At 37.4% G+C, this 19,244-nt stretch overlaps 1 protein-coding gene across 16 annotated transcripts in view; it reads right to left on the reverse strand.

Moving 5' to 3' along the window:
• LOC139969451 (CUGBP Elav-like family member 1) overlaps positions 1 to 19,244 on the reverse strand; it is a 195,688-nt gene that overhangs the window by 38,300 nt on the left and 138,144 nt on the right. For 11 of the 16 annotated variants that reach the window (XM_071974462.1, XM_071974471.1, XM_071974538.1 and 8 more), the window contains 2 exons: positions 13,213 to 13,239; positions 6,662 to 7,096 (listed from right to left, as the gene is read on the reverse strand). The exons of 1 other annotated variant lie outside the window; for it this stretch is intronic. In XM_071974462.1, coding sequence (XP_071830563.1) covers positions 6,662 to 7,096; positions 13,213 to 13,239 — 462 coding nt within the window. The remainder of the gene's footprint in view (positions 1 to 6,661; positions 7,097 to 13,212; positions 13,240 to 19,244) is intronic. 4 more of the 16 variants (XM_071974547.1, XM_071974489.1, XM_071974573.1 and 1 more) reach the window with 2 other exon arrangements.

Genomic DNA, 19,244 nt, shown 5'->3' on the forward strand with positions numbered 1-19,244 from the left:
AAATATATATCAAAATGTTAAATGTTAAATATAGAAAAATGTTAAATATATCAAATGCTCAATGGCATTTAACGAACCTACTCTGGATTTTTTAAGAATCATGATATCCTAATTACTGTGCTCTGAATTCCTCCAAAAATGAGAAGCCTAAAAAATTCAGCTAAGTAGGATTTGACTTTATCATCATGTAGGCAAAGTTTTGCCCAGCATCAAAATGTAAAGTGCAAAGAGAGAAAAAAAAAAAAATGAAATAAATTTCTTTCAACATTTCTTTCCCTTTGGAAGACCTTTTTTTAATTTTTTATCATCGTACGATATACGCGGAAAATCTAAATTGATCGGAAAGGAAGAGAGATGAATGCTCATCCGCGCTCCCCGTGGATATGTTTCTTGCAAACATGACTGTGGACATAAATAGCGCTCCCAGTCACTAATTGGATTTCTGAAAATTTATGTTAGCTTGCTTTGTTGATTTTCAAAAAACCTGAATAAATAGAGACTTGTCCCGCGAAGGCAAGAGGGAAAAGTTTAATCACCGGTACTATAAATAAAAGCAAGATGGCTCCATCAGTCATATATATCCCAAGTGACATGAACTCTGCTAGTAGCGACTAGAGCATCATTTATGCCAGCACTGATCAGTACTGTTTAAGGCAAGTACTATTATTTTCCTTTTTTGGATTTTCAATTCGTTTAGACGGCTCTCCATGAAACAGTGAATGGATATTTACTGTGAACGCATCACGATATGCACTCGGGCTGTATCTGACATCAACATTTGTTTAAGGAAAAAAAAATTCATATATTTTGCCAAGTCAAATATAAATCAGAAGCGGTTCCATTTAAGCTTTCCCTTACCAGATTATTCAAGTTACACATCTTAATTTTCAACTGCTCGTTAATATCGATTTAAAGGAGTATGCTACCAGGGAGAGAAAAATTGTCACAATCAAATGGATTTACCTAAAGAGCAAGCCTCGAATGCATCAGTTCAGCAAGTTTTTATCAAAATCTCCCAAATACTAGCAAAAGTAACAAGACAATTGATCAAACTCGGAGAGCCATCGATATATTTTCACCCCATCTCTCCTTCCTCCCCTCCCTCCTATCCTCTTCCCTCCTCCTGTGATGCAGCATTTTCAGCTATTTCTTATTCTCTCATAGTAACTTTCAAGCACACGATACATGGCAGGAGAGGAATTACTCTGAAATAGTCGGAGAGAGAGATGGGGGAGGGGGTGGGGAAGGGTGGGGGAGGGGTGGGGGAGAGGGGATGCACCCCATACCACAGTTCCTAAACTTTTATAATTTACTAAACAAATAAAAAAACCTATAAAATTAATTGAAGTTAAAAACAGGACCTAATAGGATGTCTAAAGTTGATTGATTGAGATATTATTGATATTAATTCGCAGGTTTAGGGTTTCTTGTATAAACCTGCTGGGAATGTACGACCGCATGTTTAAACCCTTGCTCTGAGTTGAAGACAGCTTGTATATATGTAAAGTTATAAAAATCTTTTTTACTCTTTCATTTCTATCATCGACTGTAGTTGCTGGTGGCCAAGAATGGACTCGGGTCACTTTATTGAAATCGAGAGGATTTTTAAACTTTGCTGGTAATATCACACCAACACCTCGATCCTGTCACATATGGCAGATCTGTTTTTTGGGGTTTGGGGTTTTGTTTTTCTATTCCAGACAGCAATATCGTAGACATTGGTGAAAACGAAGCTATTAGATATCGGTTTTTTATTAATTAATGCTTTATAAATTTAATAAATACAGAATTACAAATAAAAGACATTCATTTTGGTTGATTGTTACAAAGAAGAATCTCCCTGAACATTACTGTTGAGACGGAATTCTACTGGTAATGACTTATCGAGACATCACAGAGAAGCAAGTGTTATGAACCTTGGCCCCATTTTCTTTATTTTTTTTGCTTTGATGCAGAAACTGAACTTGGTTTATTTCGTGAGTACGGCAATGATGACACAAACCATCCAATGGTTTTCCTTTATGGACTTTTTCTAGGCAATAAAATGAAACTATATAAATTTTCTGAACTTTGCAGTGAGAGTGGTGCAATTGCCAGTTGTCCTTGAAGATACTGACAAGAAAAATCAAAGTTTTTCAAGAAGTAAGAATTGATGCAATTTGGTACTTTGCTACACACTCTGCAAATGTATTTGTTCATTCAAATATCTTGCCACCTGAAATCCACTTCAGCTCCTAATGTTACTATGGCGACAGCTTTCCCTTTTAACCAATCAATGTAATCTCCAATTACTGTCTGTTATCAATAGCGCAATATCTGCATTGCCATGGTAACACATTTCATGGACCTTGACTGTGAGCTAGCTGTCTGCAAAAGGAAACCATCAAAAGATTTTGATAAAAAAATTAAAAAATGCTTTTATTCAGAAAATCCTGTCTTCTAAAGTTCTATTAGTACCATTCTCAATTCAGATGATTCTCATTGTCAAATGTATTTGCTTATCTTTTCAGATAATATTTTGCAATAAGTTACCCGGAAACCTAACCAATAACATCGCAACCACGTTTTCCAAGATGGATAAACCAAATTATATGACAGGATATGAAAAAGTAAAAAAAAGGGGGAAATGTTATTGCACTTTCGTAGAGATTTACCAATCACTTTACGGACATACTCGGCAAGGTTTTGAATTTCAAAAGGACACTGTGATGGGTATTGTACTTTGATAATACATACATATTACTTCCACCACCACACAGACTTCATTGTCCAAGTTTTGCGGGAGGGGGGAAGGGGGGAGAGGATATGTATACCTTGCCTGAATAAGTATGTGGGAATGAGAGAGATATTGATAATACAGGGCCCGACTAACTAGATTTATTCAAGATTTACTCTGCTCACATTGAATGCATGAGGAGATATGATCTTTGAATTAAAAGAAACTCAAATTATGAAAACGTAACTCTGTTCTCCTTAAACGTTTATGACCATGACCCAGGACCTAGTTTCCATGAGGACTGAGCCATGACCCTGACTCCCACAATCACACCCACCCCCACCCACCAGCACTCATTTGAATAGATTGTTCAGCATGCATGAGAAGCTGCTTAAACTATGAGTATGTTAAAAATACCCTTGTCGATCTTCGTCGTCAAGCTCTGTAAACTGTATATTTTCTGAATTTTTGACAATCTGATCAAAAATCCTGCAACACCACATGAATATTTTTCCAACGACTCCAGGCTAATTTTCGAATTCATGACTCACAGTTTGAGAACAGTCTCAGTAACTGATACCATCTACAGGGGGAAGTGCTTCTGAGCGCAGCTAACTCAATTTTAGGGATTATTCATTGAAAAACATACATATTCATATTTTGGGGCTTTCCTGATAATGATTGGCCCAGATAAATTTATGGATCTTTGAGGGGTTAATACACACAGTACAAATATATATACCTTACATATATTTAACCATCCACTATGAATTGCCCTGAATTGATGGCAAAATGCAGACGAAACTCACATACCGGTATCGGTTGCAGGATTCTACTCAGCAAAACCCGTCAATCGTATTAAAATGAGTTGGAAAAATTCTTTTAAAGGACACTAAAAATGACAAACTAAGTGAAAGAAAAAAAAACAAAAAAACTTTAGACTTCCTACTTTGGATGTGGTCTGACTATTTTAAGCTTTCTTTCCAATCATCTGTATTTTATCATCATCATTCTACCGATTTATTCGACGACTAACTATCGAAGACTAAAACACAACCGTGACCAAACAAATCTTAAGCCAACATTTCTAACAGCAGAGCCGGGAGGAACACCTTTTCATGCAGGAGACTAATTTGAGTTTTATATCGACTGCAAGAAAGAAACTTTTGGTTAAAAATAACGTTTAGGCAAAGAGTAAACCTGCAGCCCACTGGCGAGAAAAACAGCTTTTGCTACAAAAATTCTCCAGGAATACCCACGGATAGGACACGGTTTTGTTGTTTCTGCACGTCTGGGCAACCTCGACTTATTTCCAGGCGATAGAAGTAAGTGCCAGCCGAGAGAGTAAAAACATAAATCTCTTAACGCCTCCAGTCAAGAAAATTGTTGAATATGTCAACAATTTTCACCGATGCAAGAGAAAAAACGGCAGAGATAAAAAAAAATCTGACAAAATGTAATTTCAGATTCAAGGTTGCGAAAAATTTACCGTACTTTGCGATGTCGGTTGTAAAGAATATGACAGGAAGCTGAGATGAGCTCGCCGGTGTGATATTCAAACAAGCAAGACAGAATTGAGGAGAGGGTCCACAGATATGAGGCTGTTAGGCAGATTAACAGACTCTGTTCTGTTAAGCTGTTGAGACTGAGTTAGCGGCAAGGTCTAAAACATAATTATTGATACAAGGGGATTAAAGAACGACTAGTTTCTAACGAGACTCTTTATAATTACAAGTACAAGACCAGGTTTGAGAGCGAAAAAATTAGCTTCAACCCTAAGGAAGACACCTCCCGACCGAAAACAAGTTTGCAGCCTTTTTCCTTTCTCCGAGCTAGAGTGTTCGATAATTATCATCGTGTCACAGACGCATCAAAACCTGCAAATTAACTTGAATAGCGGTTGCCATGGATACGCAGGAGTGTCTATTCATTACATATTTAATCTTTTTGTTTCTGATGAATTTTACCTTTTACTCTGAATTCCCTTAAAAAAAAAAAAATTAGATTTGCATGTATAAAAAGAGAATTTTGTATTAACATTTCAACCTAATTGTAAACAAGAGTAACCAAGTCGACCGATAAGTGTCTACATTTGCAGACGTTAGTCCTCCGTGCGAGATTAAAATGAAACTGTTGAATTTATAACTGTCTGCCTCAGCGCTAAGGAATATATACCTGTCAGGTATAATACAGGAATATACAGGTATAATACAGGAGTCTAGTAAAGGAATATGTGAGGTATAATACAGCACATACGAGAACGTCCTGCAAACATGGCTCAATTGATACAATATAGGCATAGCAGTTTTTTGCACTATTTTATGGTAGTAACCAGAAGTCAGAAATCTTAAAGTCGGATTTGCAAGACCTTAAAACAAGGATTAACAAGTTTTTGTCTGGTTACTGTAAATTTTGCTGGCAGAAGAAGAAGAGGGGTGGGAGGGGGTAGGGGGGTGTGAGAGGGTAGGGGGCACTGTACCGGGAGGTGCCTTTCAGAGAAAATCCATTCAACAATTTTGTAAAATAAAACCTATTACATAGGATGCAATATAAGTTGAAATTTCAAAAATTGATAGGATGCAATGAGGGTGGGTGGGGTGGGGTATAAGTGGGGAGGCTATGCTTACCCTATTCCCTGTTATATGTACACATTGCAATATGAAGAGGAATCTCTATCCTGATGAATCCAACCCCTGCTTTTGGACTTGACCAATTTGGTAATTTTGCTGGGTGGTTGGGAGATCTAAATGTGAAGGGGGTATGTGGGGGGAAGGGGGGGGAGAAGGGATGTATTGCTTTCAATTTGTAACTTTTCTAATTCATGTAGATATATAACATCCAGTCATAATGAAAAATAGAAGTCTGAAATCAATCTTGCAATAAAAATAAGAAAAGAAAGGGAACAATGAAAAATAAAAAATATCATAAAACATTATTCTGAAAATTCAGCGGAAATTATCATGAAAGTGATAAATTCTAGAGAAATATCTCACAGTCGTAAAACTGAAAACTATTATCATCATATGGCAAACACAAATGATGGCAATGTTATGGAATTAAACAAAAGAAGTTATTCCAAACAAGAAAGGAAGGACATGTACTGATAACAATGACTAACAAACAAAACAAAAGAACAAAACAAAACAAAACAAAAACAGAACAGAAAAAAACAAGAAAACAATGGGCGTGGTTTGGCAGCATAATTCACGACTTTTGAAATACAAAATGCAAAATCAAACATAAAATGTTAGTAACAAGATAACCATTACCGGACAGACAGAGAAATAACAGATGTAAACAAAAACAGAAGTTCCACAAATTGGATGGAAACATGGGACAACAATGCCTGCCACCGTGGACATGAGGACATAATCCCCTTTGTACTGCCAAAAATGGAGGACTGGTAAAATAACACAAAGGATGAGAAATGTACAAGTCATAAAATCAAAGGAAAAAAGGCTAAAATAATACCAAAAGGGAGAAGGAATAAAAGTAAGTATGTATCAACCAAAAGTAAGCAGATATAAAAGATATAAAAACATGAAAAAAATACCCCCAAAATTGACAATGTTTTTTTTAAAAAAATTCTTGAAGGGTCAATTTCTTCCCACCCAGTTTATGTAGGTACCATCCAAAAGATTGCCGATTTTTTTTTCCACAGTACAGGACATCTGTCTGTCTCAAGGTTACATCTAAAGAGACGTTCTGATTCGTCGAGAATCAAATTTGGTAACAAAATTAATGATTATTACGAAGACTATGTGAACTATTTCTAGCAGGTCATCCATTTCAAACTTGCATCCTATTTTCCCTTTACATTATATGTCAAATAGTGGTGAGACAAAAACGAGTGAAGGATGACTTAAGAAAAAAAAAAATGGAAAAAAAACGGAAGAAAAATGAAAGGAATTTTTGTTTGCAAAAGAAAGGAGGAAGTATATCAACCTGTCAAATTAGCGCCAAACAGTCCTCCTGGACTGGTAAAGCTCCCTCTGTTGTTGCCTTGGAAACCATTGGCAAACCCACTGTTGACACTGCCCGGACTGGACTGAAGACTATTTGCCGTCCCACTGCTGCCACCGTTGGTGAATGAACTGTTCCCACTTGCAAAGTTGCTACTGTCGTTGCTCTGGCTGTTGCTGCCACCGAGCTGCTGCTGCGGCTGCTGAAATCCAGAGAAACCAGAGGCCAGTGACGTGCTCTGGCCGCCTGTGAGCCCCAGGGCCGCACCCAGGCTGTTCCCGGAGGCCAATGCTGAGCCCTGGCCGCCCGTGAGCCCCAGGGCCGATGCTGCGGCCGCGGCTGCGGCTGCAGCCGCTGCTGCGTTGATGCCTGAGGGGTTACTACTGGTGGTGGCAGACATGGACGTACTGGAGACACCTACAAATGACATGGACGGAGACATGAACATAGACAGAGTGACAGAGGACAGCTTGAAATATCATTAGGTGACAGTTTGATAGGATACAACTGTGACAGATGGGGTGGGGACATAGTCACACTGATTCCAGAGATATTAGCCACAGATGCAGATGGATGCACACATGTAAGAACAAAATGTGAGAGATGGGGGGGGGGGTATTGTCACACTTATCGCATGGGTATCATTGTGACAGATGTGGACGTATTCAACACAGTTTGATAGGATACAACTGTGACAGATGGGGTGGGGACATAGTCACACTGATTCCAGAGATATTAGCCACAGCTGCTGCGCAGACAGATGCACACATGTACGAAGGATTACAAATTGTGAGAGACATTGTCACATTTATCTCATGGGTATCGTTGAGACAGATGTGGACATAGTCACACTTGTAAGGATATTATTGTAAAATATGCCCCCATATCATCCCATTGTGACAGATAAAGGCAAGGCTTACCCTATACGGGTACCACAGGGATGGACGTGGACTTCAATTTGATGAGCTATCAATGTGACATGTATACAGTCAAAGCGGGTCAAGATATCAATTGTATACAGAGTATTTCTCTACTCAAAATCCAATGTTTCTCATCAGTATTGTCATCAACTGTTTCCCTTTTAATCTTAATAAGACATACTACTTCATTTTGGCCTCAGTATTCTCTGTTGGTACCCATCCAACCACCCCCCACACACCCCCACAGCTCTCCCTCCCCACCAAGATATATCTTTTCTGAGGCATATTGGGCATCCTTACAGTATCTATTAAGGCCTCAGAAGGAACACTAGCATTCTTGAAGCCTCCACCCCCCCCCACCCCCCATATCACGAACCCTGTCAGAAATATATGTTAGCAACATATGTTATATGCACCGTAGCACTTTATGACAAGAAAAATCAGTGTAACTATGTACTAACACACACATCAGGTAGAATAGAATTAACAGTGTGCACACAGACTGAGTACAGTACAAGGAGAAACATGAGTACAAACTTTCAGAATCATGGAATAGAGTAAAAGAATTAATCAAATGTGAGTCACACAAGAAACGGGGTGGAAAACATCCAAAATCATTCTTTGGTTAGAAACAAACAGTTGCTTCCAGTCGGGGCACGGGGATATCAAGCAGACAAATATCACTGAAAATATATACAGTATGAGTGTGAGGAGAGAAACATATCTGTACAGTACATGTATAGCAACAGGTTAGGACATAGTTATAAATGGTTCTCAGGCTACAGGCATGAAATTAGACATAATTTAAAGTATCTCTTGGAAGTGAACCTTAAGAAACAAAAACAACAATCACAATACATATTGACTGTTGGAGACTAAGACAGAGTGTCATGGGAACTGACATGCATGGATTTCTAGTAAGTTGTGTAAGAGGAGTTGGATAGCCTAAGCTACAATATTCCATATAGGTTGTGTGTTAGGGTACATAAGATTTCATTATTTAACAGTGCAGATGTTCTTTGGTATGTAGGTTAGGGCAATCTGCAGCACTAATGAGAGACATAAATATGAGGGCAGGGGGGTTGGCTGGAAGTAAAGGGAGGATGCCAAAGGGAGCCCAGCAGGGGGTCCAGGAAAAGACTCATGTGTGCTGCCCTCTATCCCACATATATTTTAAGTTCTCAACTATACACTACAAGTTCAACCTGGTTAGTCCTCGCTTGATTTATACCCGGAAAAAGAGGGCGATCTTCCGGTTAGCATGTGATCAATGAAGTAACCAATACGGAAGACAGCTTTGGTTACTACGTAGATAATGTGATATACTTGGAAATCCTCATTGTTTTTACTGGTATTTATAAACCAAGCGAAGGTTATAACCAGATTTAATATAGTGATTGATAATGCAAACAAATACACTGAAGTGAGATTCACAAATTTTGTACGACACAAAACAGGCCGACAAGCTTATTCTGGACAAAACTATATAGAAACGAGAAAGACAACCATGACAGAACACGAGTCAAATATCACTGATTTGTTAAAATAAAGGGACAGGTATTTCATTACATTTCTTTCCTTAAGTTTGGCAACATTAATAAAATGGGTTCTATATCTTAAACATCAAGTCATGCTTAACCAATTTTAAACAAGGGAAAAAGAGCTACTTAAATGAGGTAGCTAGTTTGACCATCCCATTTCCAAGCACACTCCTATGTGTGTGAGTGGGAGGGGGGGGGGGAGGGAGGGGTTTACTCCTCCCTAAACAAAATGGTGTATTCTGAGGCATATTTAGATGTTAAATTAAGTCTATAATTAGGTCTAAATGCAACATCTTACTAATTCTGACATGTGAAAAGTTGAAAAAGGAGTTGTACATCCAACCTCCCCCCCCCCACCCCCCTCATCCACATACCTGCCTGGATACATATTGTATGCATGCAGATATTCATGTAATATTATATATGTGCAGTTCTGATCATTTCTGTGTTTTTGTGTTATGTATGTATATACATGTATGTATGTATATATGTTTGCATGTATGTATGTATGAAGGTGTATAACATTAATTATATGAATGAAGTTCATATTTTTTGTCAAATATATTGTCAAAAATATTATATGAATGTATGAAGGTGTATAATATTAATTATATCTAGATCTATATGTAAATGTACCCAGGTGTGTATATTCATTGAATATATGCATGCATGTAAATATATAGATGTAGATGTGGATATAGAATGAGGTCAGAAGGCAAGATTGACAGGTCAACTGAAGACAAAAGGAAATGTCACATGTTAATCATGCGGTATAGGCTCCAGTTTGGGTATGCTACAGTGCGTTAGGATAATAGTTTTTGTCCCCGTAGAAAAGAAATCACAGATATTCCTCGAATTCGAAGAAAAAGCTCATGCCTGGTTAATGATGACATTATAAACCATAGACTAACCAGACCTTGAAATTACTGTGAAGTACTGTATATATATGCAGTAACACCAGCTGGGTGCCAGCCTCTTAGCAACACCAGCTGGGTGCAGCCTCTCCCTGTAACAACGATATTAAACCAACAAAAATACTCTCTTCTAGGTCCTCCATCCTGAATAGATCTCTTCGACTATCGTCAGAAATCTCATATAATCCATAACGATCCGGATACAGATATAGGACATGTTTTTTTTCCACCAAACTTCCTCTACTGGTAATTTATAAGGACAGGACATATAGACAGACAGACCGGCCAAATGTACAATAATTTCACTATTAAAGGCATTGAAAGTTAACATTCCGTTGCTTGCAAATGACGTTTTCTTCTTGTCGCTACAAAATGCAGACAGTAATGAAACATGATACCTTGTTATCTTTTATCTAGACTTGAGATGTCCACGCTGCTATGTACACTGTGTTGTGGGTATTGACCGTAGCTGTATGTACTGACTGTACACTAGTGTTTAATTACTGACGGTAGCAAGCTGTGTGTGTATTTTCTGGGATCGATGGTAGTGTCTAACACTTCTGTTACACCTCATTCGAAACTAGGTCAAATTACCGGCATGAGACGTTTCTTTGTGCGCGAGTCTTCACACCCTTTAACCTGGCAAAATTAACACATCATGAACGAAGGCTAGTTGAAAACAACATTAACTACATCCACACCAATACAAGAGCAGGGTAAAATGTGTACAGCAGCCTCAAAGGTGAGAGTATTTCTACATTTTCCCCCTTGCCAATCTTCTATATATAGGCATATTTCACGCAAATGGACATTCCAATTATAATTTGACAGTTTTTACATTTACTTATAAACTCTACAGCCAAATACATTAATAGCCAAAGCCATCATGAAGTAAAGTCATATCTTGTTCAAACTATAAAAAAATAGTAAAAAAATGAAAAAATAAAAATAGAACCAATATGTAGCATGTCCTGCTAACTATTTGGAAAACAAAACACCAGCGTAGCTTCAAGCATTATTGTTTCAAATTGCTCAAGTTCAGATAATTAACAATAAAGAAAAAGACACAGGCAAAAGAGACCAAAAGGGCAAAAAAAAAAAGAACTTTACAAAAGGGTTGGGATGAGGGGAGACAGATATATATATAAAGAAATAAAATTGGTTGTCTCAACAAACAAACAAAAAAATGTCAAACAAAGTCAAAACAATATCGCCGCTTTCTATTGTTTTGGTTTATCCTTTGAGGATTCCGTTTCCAAAAGTTCAATATTGGTCTACCCCTGCTGACAGCTGACATGCTACTTCATTCAGTGAATTACTAATTACAGAAATCGTACCATGGGGACGTGCTTAACTGACTTCATGAAAACGAAAAAACACACTATACCAAAATACCGAAACCCCCCAAAAAAGACACAAAAACAGTGTGATAACAATTGCAAACATCAGTTCTCCACACACTAATTTCTTTGATTAGTTAGCGCTCGGCTAAATGTCTTTCCCGAACTTGAAAATCCCAATCTGCGTGCAAGTTTTTAATCAGCAAAATCTTGGATTTTACAAAACGACGCAATATCTAACCCCGTTGTTCATGTAGGTAGACCTTTTCCAAACTTCCCGATTCGACTACGATTGCCCCACATTTAGCCTACGGCGACGCCGTTACAACCTTACCACAGTTTTTTTTCACGTGATGAGATATGGAGAGAATATAATGCTACAAAAGTGTCGACGTTAGATTGAGAAGCTAAAATATTCAAACTTCTTTTATTCCTTTTTTCTTTTTGGAGATATCAAGGATGCTATTAATCACGTATGGTAGACACGTCCAGCATAAAGAGAAGCAGCGAGTTGAAGAGATGCTAATCCACCGGATACGAATAATTCACGATTACAAGGTCGTCGTGGAAATTAGGAGAGAACGGCAAACTTCTAAGTAGTGCTGCTGCTGTAGAGAGCAGATCTGCGTACTTCGGGATAAATGACTCTAGACGGACGCATGGACAGGTTTGCAAGACGACAAGACGACATGTAATCGAGCAGACACAAATCTTCAAGAATGTCATAACAGGGTGAGGCCGACATAAGACGTTGAAAACAGTTGATTCCGGATAAAAAGTTGCAATGGAAAATATGCAAATTCTCCTGTGCAGCTTGAGTAATATAGTACCCTTTATGTGTGCGAGTAAGCCTGAAATACTGATACTGTATAAAGCGGAACATTTTGCAATTTGCTGAAATGTCTTTTTCTTCATTGCGAATGGTTTGCTACTTCTTGGCCATATTTTTGTAGAATCCATTTAACCTCCTAGGAGGGTCAGGGAGAAAATTTATTGGTGCAGATCTAGGGCCAAAGAGAACCAAAGTCACCTCCCTATACCTACAATTTGGCAATGTGTCTCCATGAATGGGGGGGGGGGGGGGCAGGAAACCAAAGGAGTGCAAGACTTTGGCACTAACTTCGTTTTTTCCATGCTGGACTGAGATATTTTTACAGGTGGAATTTGGACCATGGCATGCTTAACAACTGTTAAGATGTAGTGAGAGGCGGGTGTGGTATGATGGAAGAAACTGTCACTAACATTAACATCACTGGTACAATCAACAAGCTGGAGGCTCAATAGAGGCTTTCTACGTACTGCTTGATAGTAGAATTGTGATCAAAGACAGTACGATTCTATATAGGGAGATTTTCAAATGTTTAGGTTGAAGTTAGCAAACTTGAGTCAAGAATGAGTTCTCTCATATCCCAAAATTAAAGTGTGAAGAATTTTAATTGTAAAGAATTGTAAAGAAAACTGTTGTCAGTGCATTGAGAATCAATAGAGAAAACAATAGAGAAAAACAATAGAAAAGAGACAATAGACCATTGTCAAAAACACAACATCAGCAGACAATGAGATAAATCACTACAAGCAAACAATAGGATACAAAGATATCAAAAGAAATATAACAAAGGGCAAACAATAACACTATGGATATTTTAAACACTCTTTTGAGTAAAACTATGAACTGCAGAGACAAACGGTGGACATAATGATGACCAAACTCTAAAAACCGATCAGAGGGGTGAGGGAGAGATATTTGCTAAGCTGGTCATAGACAAAAACTGACTACCATATATAGAGAGCTACATAGTACAGTACAGAAATACTTGCCAGGTAGCAATGTCCTGCCTTGAGGAACTGCATGCAGTTAGAAGAAAGAGAGAGAGAGATATGGACAGCTCAAAAAACAAAACAAAAAAATGATAAAAAATGACTCGCAGAAAAGCATTTGACGACGACACTTTGATGAGTCTTAGCTGGCGAAAACGATGAAGTTTTGGATCAACTTTTTTTTGTAAATTAATAATTCCTTTATTGCACGGCAGATGGAAGAAATTTATGGAGAAGAAACAGAATTTTAGAAATAGAGAAATATGAATACAATGGTGTTTGAGACTAGCAAGTTAATGAAACACTGAACTGACAAAAATATGCTAGTTTTGGGAAAGGGGCAGAAGGGGGAAGTGGGAGAGGGGAGAAGGTGGGGGAGGGTGGGGGGGGTAAGTGAGAAGGAGATGCAAAATGAAGTATGTACTTACAGTATGAATTGATTAATATAGTTACTTGTGTGAGTGCTACACATGTCACTGCAAGTTCAGAATTTGACTGAGGTAAGTTTTGGGTCAACTTAAATGTCTAAACACAAATTTGTAACTTTAATGCAGTTGTGTTTACAAATGATCTATTAGAAAAAAGCAGTACATGAAAGCATATATATATATATATATATATATATATATTTATATGTTCAACTTGGCAAAGATCCCTTATTTCAATATTTGAGCAATTTGATGACATTCAAACAACAAATTCAGCTATATTAGACTAGAGTACTAGACCGTGCAACGTTAGACCAATTTACATATCATCAAAAGCAATCGTTAGCTCATGAAATGGTGATGCCATCAGCAATATGGTGTAGTTCTTCATCGACACTTCGACCATTCCTAACCGCGCGACGAACGTTACACACTATCAAACATCAGCACGAACTGCTTTTTAGGGCATTACTATGTAGACCAACCATGTTGCTATTTACTCTGTGTTTTCGATTATAGTTCAGTAATGTTGCCACCATTCCGATGCAGTCATTCAAACTATGTATTCATGTAACCCCTCTAGCATGCTCGGAATGTCACAGAGCCTCCTGCCGGCCTCTCTCACTTGGAGAGCAACTCCTTGTAATTCATTTTAAGCATGGTGAGCAATCAGGTACAGAACCTGCATTGCCTAGATATATATCATTTTGGTTTGCAAAGCCAAAAAAAATAATAATAAAGGAGAATAAAAAACAATAAAATAAAAACCGCTTGGAATGCTAGACTTAGGTGTGTGCAGGTTACAGTATGTCCCGGCACTAACAGTGGGACGCTTGCAAATGTTTTGTTGAGGGGGAAAAATTGCTAGTCATCACCAATTTGAAAATCTTTAAATCAAGAAGGTGTAGCCGTGAGAAGTAATAAACAGAGTCTCCTGGAATCGCCTCAGGAAATAAATGTTGCTTTCGTCAGGCTTCCGACAGCCTTGCTAGGAGTAAAGTACTGTTAATCAGGCATGTTAATATGTCAAAGGCTGATTTACCTTTATACGGAAAGAATTAAAAAGGAATTCTAGATTTATGATCCCCCACCGCACAATGCTTTTACACTGAAACTTTAGCTTCTGTGGTTAAAAAAAAATCACAGAACTTTGCAAAACTTACGGTAAAGGCTCCAGTTTGCATATGTTACAGTGTGTTAGGATAACAGTTTTTGTCCCCGAGGTAGAAAAGAAATCACAGATATAATGCGAATTCGCGAAAAAAGCTCAAGGTCGTACACTGAAACTTTAGCTTCTGTAAGATCTTGTGATCAATCTTTGCGGACAAATTCATAAAACTTATTTGATAACCTTAACGATGTAGAAAGTAAAAGGAACAGATTGATTTAGTATTTACATCACTTTATGATAGATGTTGAAAATGTTGACTTGCTAAAATGTTATATGCCACCTAGTATACATTTGTTTTAATAAAAAATTGACAGTTTTCTGGGTTAAGCTGCATTGTGAGTGTTGCATGCCTAGGGGTTGGGCATTCATATTTGATTGACAAATTTATAATTTCCTCAAAGTGTTAAATGTATTTCCTAGCTTTAGTATTGAAAGTGTTTCCTACAGTAGGTTTAGTATTGAATGTGTTTTCTAGGTTTAGTATTAAATGTGTTTTCTAGGTTTAGTATTAAATGTGTTTTCTAGGTTTAGTATTAAATGTGTTTCCTAGGTTTAAAGCTGCTATTGTTTGCTATGGCACAATTAGACTATAAACAGTCAGGACTGTTTTTGAAAATTTGACAAATTTCTGGAAAGTATTAATTTTATGAAACAGATTTTATAATTTTATCTGCTATGCAAGTACAGCACATATTATAAACTAATGGAAGCACTCATACTTGTGTAGGAGGTTTGAAAACTTTTTCTAAAGAATTAAACTTATCGCCTACAAGAGATTATGTGTATGTTATGTTGTACACACAATCGGCTGAATTGCTACATTAAAGATTTCTCGAGGATGGCTGTCTCTTCTGAATACAAACTCAACGATACACCCCACCTTCGGTGTCACCTGACCTCAACGATACACATGATAGGGTTATAACCAGGTCTACACCAGGGAGCATTCTCTAAGAATAACCGTCAGTTATTGTTTCTTTCTAAACGCATTTCCACTTTTCTCGCTTCTTTGCTTTGCTTACGGAAAGGGTGGCATAAATTTGAAAGGAATACTCTCCTAGGAGGATATGCGAGTATCGGCCGAGGTGACAACCCATGAGATGCAATTCTTATGGTTGTCAAAGCAAGCAATGATTGTGGCGGACAGAACGGCAACGAGGAATAGAGAGATTGGTGAAGGGAAACGAGACGAGCAGAGCGAGGAATCTATTCTGACGACTGTGCAACGAGACCAGAATCGTAAACAAATCTTATTTAATTCTACTTTTGTCTCTTTTCTTAAAATGCTTCATTTGTTTTTCCATGTCTTCCCTTTGTAGTTTAGTAACTTAGAACTTAAAAAGATGGAAGAAGGTATTTTCCATAGGCCATGTTGAAGTTTAATACATGGGTGAATATTAAAATGATATTCTTATCTTTAAAAAACATTTCTCAGGAATTTCAGTCTTCTGTGATAAAAGCCTTCCATGCTTCAAATTAGCAAATTCTAGGTTATGGAAAGTATGGAAGGTTGATGAAATTATATATATGTGTTATAAGAATATTTAATAAACAAATTTTCTTTGTGTTCACCATGCTCATTAACCTGTCTGTATTCTCTCCTTTCTGTTACTGTTACTTGTCATTTAGCCTCTGAAGAAGATCCTGCTAGGATCGAAACGGCTCCCTAGTGGATAAGCAGTTTGCTAACAGTTTTATTTTATTTTAGTAAATGCTGTGACACACATACATATATGTACACTGAAACCTATAGAGTTTGCTAAACTATCTGTCTGTATTCAACAATAAGTCACTCAATATTAATTTTTTTTATTGTGTGTTCTTGTCTTGCTTCTTTAGAATAACAAAACAACAAACAAAAAACCCACCTTTTGTTTGGAATGGAAAGTATGAACCCCTCCCTGTAATTTGAAATGTTTGCAATTATGTAAAGCCCTTCAAATGTTTCCGATCAGTCTCATATTAGCAAACCCAGCTTTATTTTTTAAGCTCAATGCCAAAAGTCTTGATTGGCTTTCAGTTTTTCCAAGGATTCTCGGCTTTGCCTTTCCTCGTGCGCTCCGCCGTACGTGAAAGAATGCACCAAATGTGATAAATTTTAAAAGGAATCTCGCGACGTGAATCATCGCGTTTATATCTGCGGAGAAGTTTCGAACAAATTCCTAAAAGGATTTGGAGACAATTTATCACCTTCGGTAAAAACATTCAGAAAATCAAAAGATATTTTGTTCCCCTCTCTCCCACCTTCGTTTCAGGGACTTTTACAGCCGTAGATATTCAGAGAGTAGTTTTCATTTACAGAAAAAAAGATTTAAGTGCAAACCAACCAAAGTGGCAATTCTCGTCTACAGATGGAGAAGACCAAGACGTTTTCGTGCCAATCAGCTGAAGGTATCACTTTGTACAGGCTGTGACTGTCAATCTTACAGACTAAGCCTACGTTTACTGGAGAAGATATCTCCCGTAAATTACTGGGGTTGAAGCTGATTTGAAGTTAGCAGACGAGATGAACAAGGTTACAAGAACGGAAATGCACATAAGAACATGACTCCATGCGGTCTTTACAGACAACGATTTCAGTCCTTTGACCAGCAGAAACACATAATAGGGAAATTTAAATAAAACAAAATTTGACAGAAAAAAAACATAAAAATAAAAACAAAGTGAATCTGTAAAAAGTTAGCAGGGTTAAGGTGGGGGGTGGGGTGGGGGTTGGGGAGAAGGGATGAAGGTGATTCTTAAAAACAAAATTGACAAAAGATTTGAAATGGAATTTGACAAAAAAGATCCCATCAGATACAAAATATGATCATCATCATACCAAAGTAACTTCATGAATATTCACGTTGTACATCATGCATAAAGTTGAATATGCATGTCCTATTGTTTATTTAATATGAACCGAACGTGTCAAAATCATGCAACGGATTGACAGAGATATGATGGGGTTAGGCCATGATATATGCAAACTACATGCATGGCATGTGACTCATGAATATTCAACATTTGTTAATTAATTCAATCCATATGCATGTCTTTCAACTGAGCTGTCACTCTTATGCTAATTTCAAAGTCTTCACTTACAATCCCAAAATGATATAACTTCATGAATATGCATAACTGATCCATAAGGAGGGCTGTGAAGTATACTGTAATAATGATATAACTTCATGACTATGCATGAGTGGTACATAAGGAGGGCTGTAATGTACTGTAGAATGTGTAATAATTTTCATGCCGTGCTTATATGTGTCACGTACAAGCGGTTCAAGGCATGAATGCATACATCAGACAACACAGAAGAAATAAAAAGTGAGAGCACAAAAACAGGAACGAAACATATAAAGAGCAAACAGGGACACAGTTGTTTAGTATTTAAGAAGAAAAGAACAAAAAAGCCGAAAGAAACTTGAATAAAAGGAACCAAGCAGAGACATAACCTTGCCATCATAACTTCACTTTCAAGAATTTAACACAAAAATGAAACAACAACTGCGAACGACCTTCTTACAGCAAACTAGGTAAGTGCTCTTGTACAACCAAGTGTCAATACTTAACAGAGATGGTAACTTTAAGGCACAGCACAACTAGACATAGATGGTGTCACGATTTCCAAGACCAACAAACATAAACAACAACAACACAGAAAGACCACTTTATTAACAGAGAGGGTGCTTAGTGATGATCATTAGACCGAAAGCGTTTAAATCATAAGTAAACAGAGAGTTAGTTCAAGAAACACCATGCTTAATTTAGACTTATTAATTATGTAATATGTCTCACAAACGAGGGAAACAGATGAAAGACACAAAGATATTTCAGAGCAAACTTGTTTAGCCATTTCTTACAAGATATATGAGGAAGAAGACACTTCTCTGAGGTTCAGGGAGGTACTAACGAAAAGTAAATCCCCCCTCCCCCCTCCCCAGGTAGTAGTGATAGGCAGTCACCATATTAACACAAGTCTTTTTGGTCAACATGCAGTCGAAATTAATAGTTGTTTTCACAGAGACCTATCCACAATTAGCACGGACCCCACCTCGTAAATTTTACTAAAACGCAAGACTTTCAGAACAGAAATTCATAGTGTATGTAGTACTTGGCTTCCTGCGATGGGGCAGGAAAAAAACAGTGAACACCCAGAATGAAACCGACATCAATGAATGACAGGTTGCTGGAAAAGAATATTTCTGCCATTTCCTTTCGTAAATAATTTCAACACTTTTCACAATTTTGTACAACAATATTTCATACACCAGACTTTCAGCTGAAGTATGCTGGTCAAAAAACACATTAAGACTCCCTACTAAAACAAAACTTAATTAATTAATCAACCAGAGGCAATTAATGCTGCAGATTAGCTGATAAGCTAACTTTCTCCTTTTTGAAATAATTTTCACATGTTGTTGACTATAAACTTCCTTGCATAATTG

The sequence above is a fragment of the Apostichopus japonicus genome, chromosome 1 (genome assembly GCF_037975245.1).
Source record: "Apostichopus japonicus isolate 1M-3 chromosome 1, ASM3797524v1, whole genome shotgun sequence".
NCBI lineage: Eukaryota > Metazoa > Echinodermata > Holothuroidea > Aspidochirotida > Stichopodidae > Apostichopus > Apostichopus japonicus.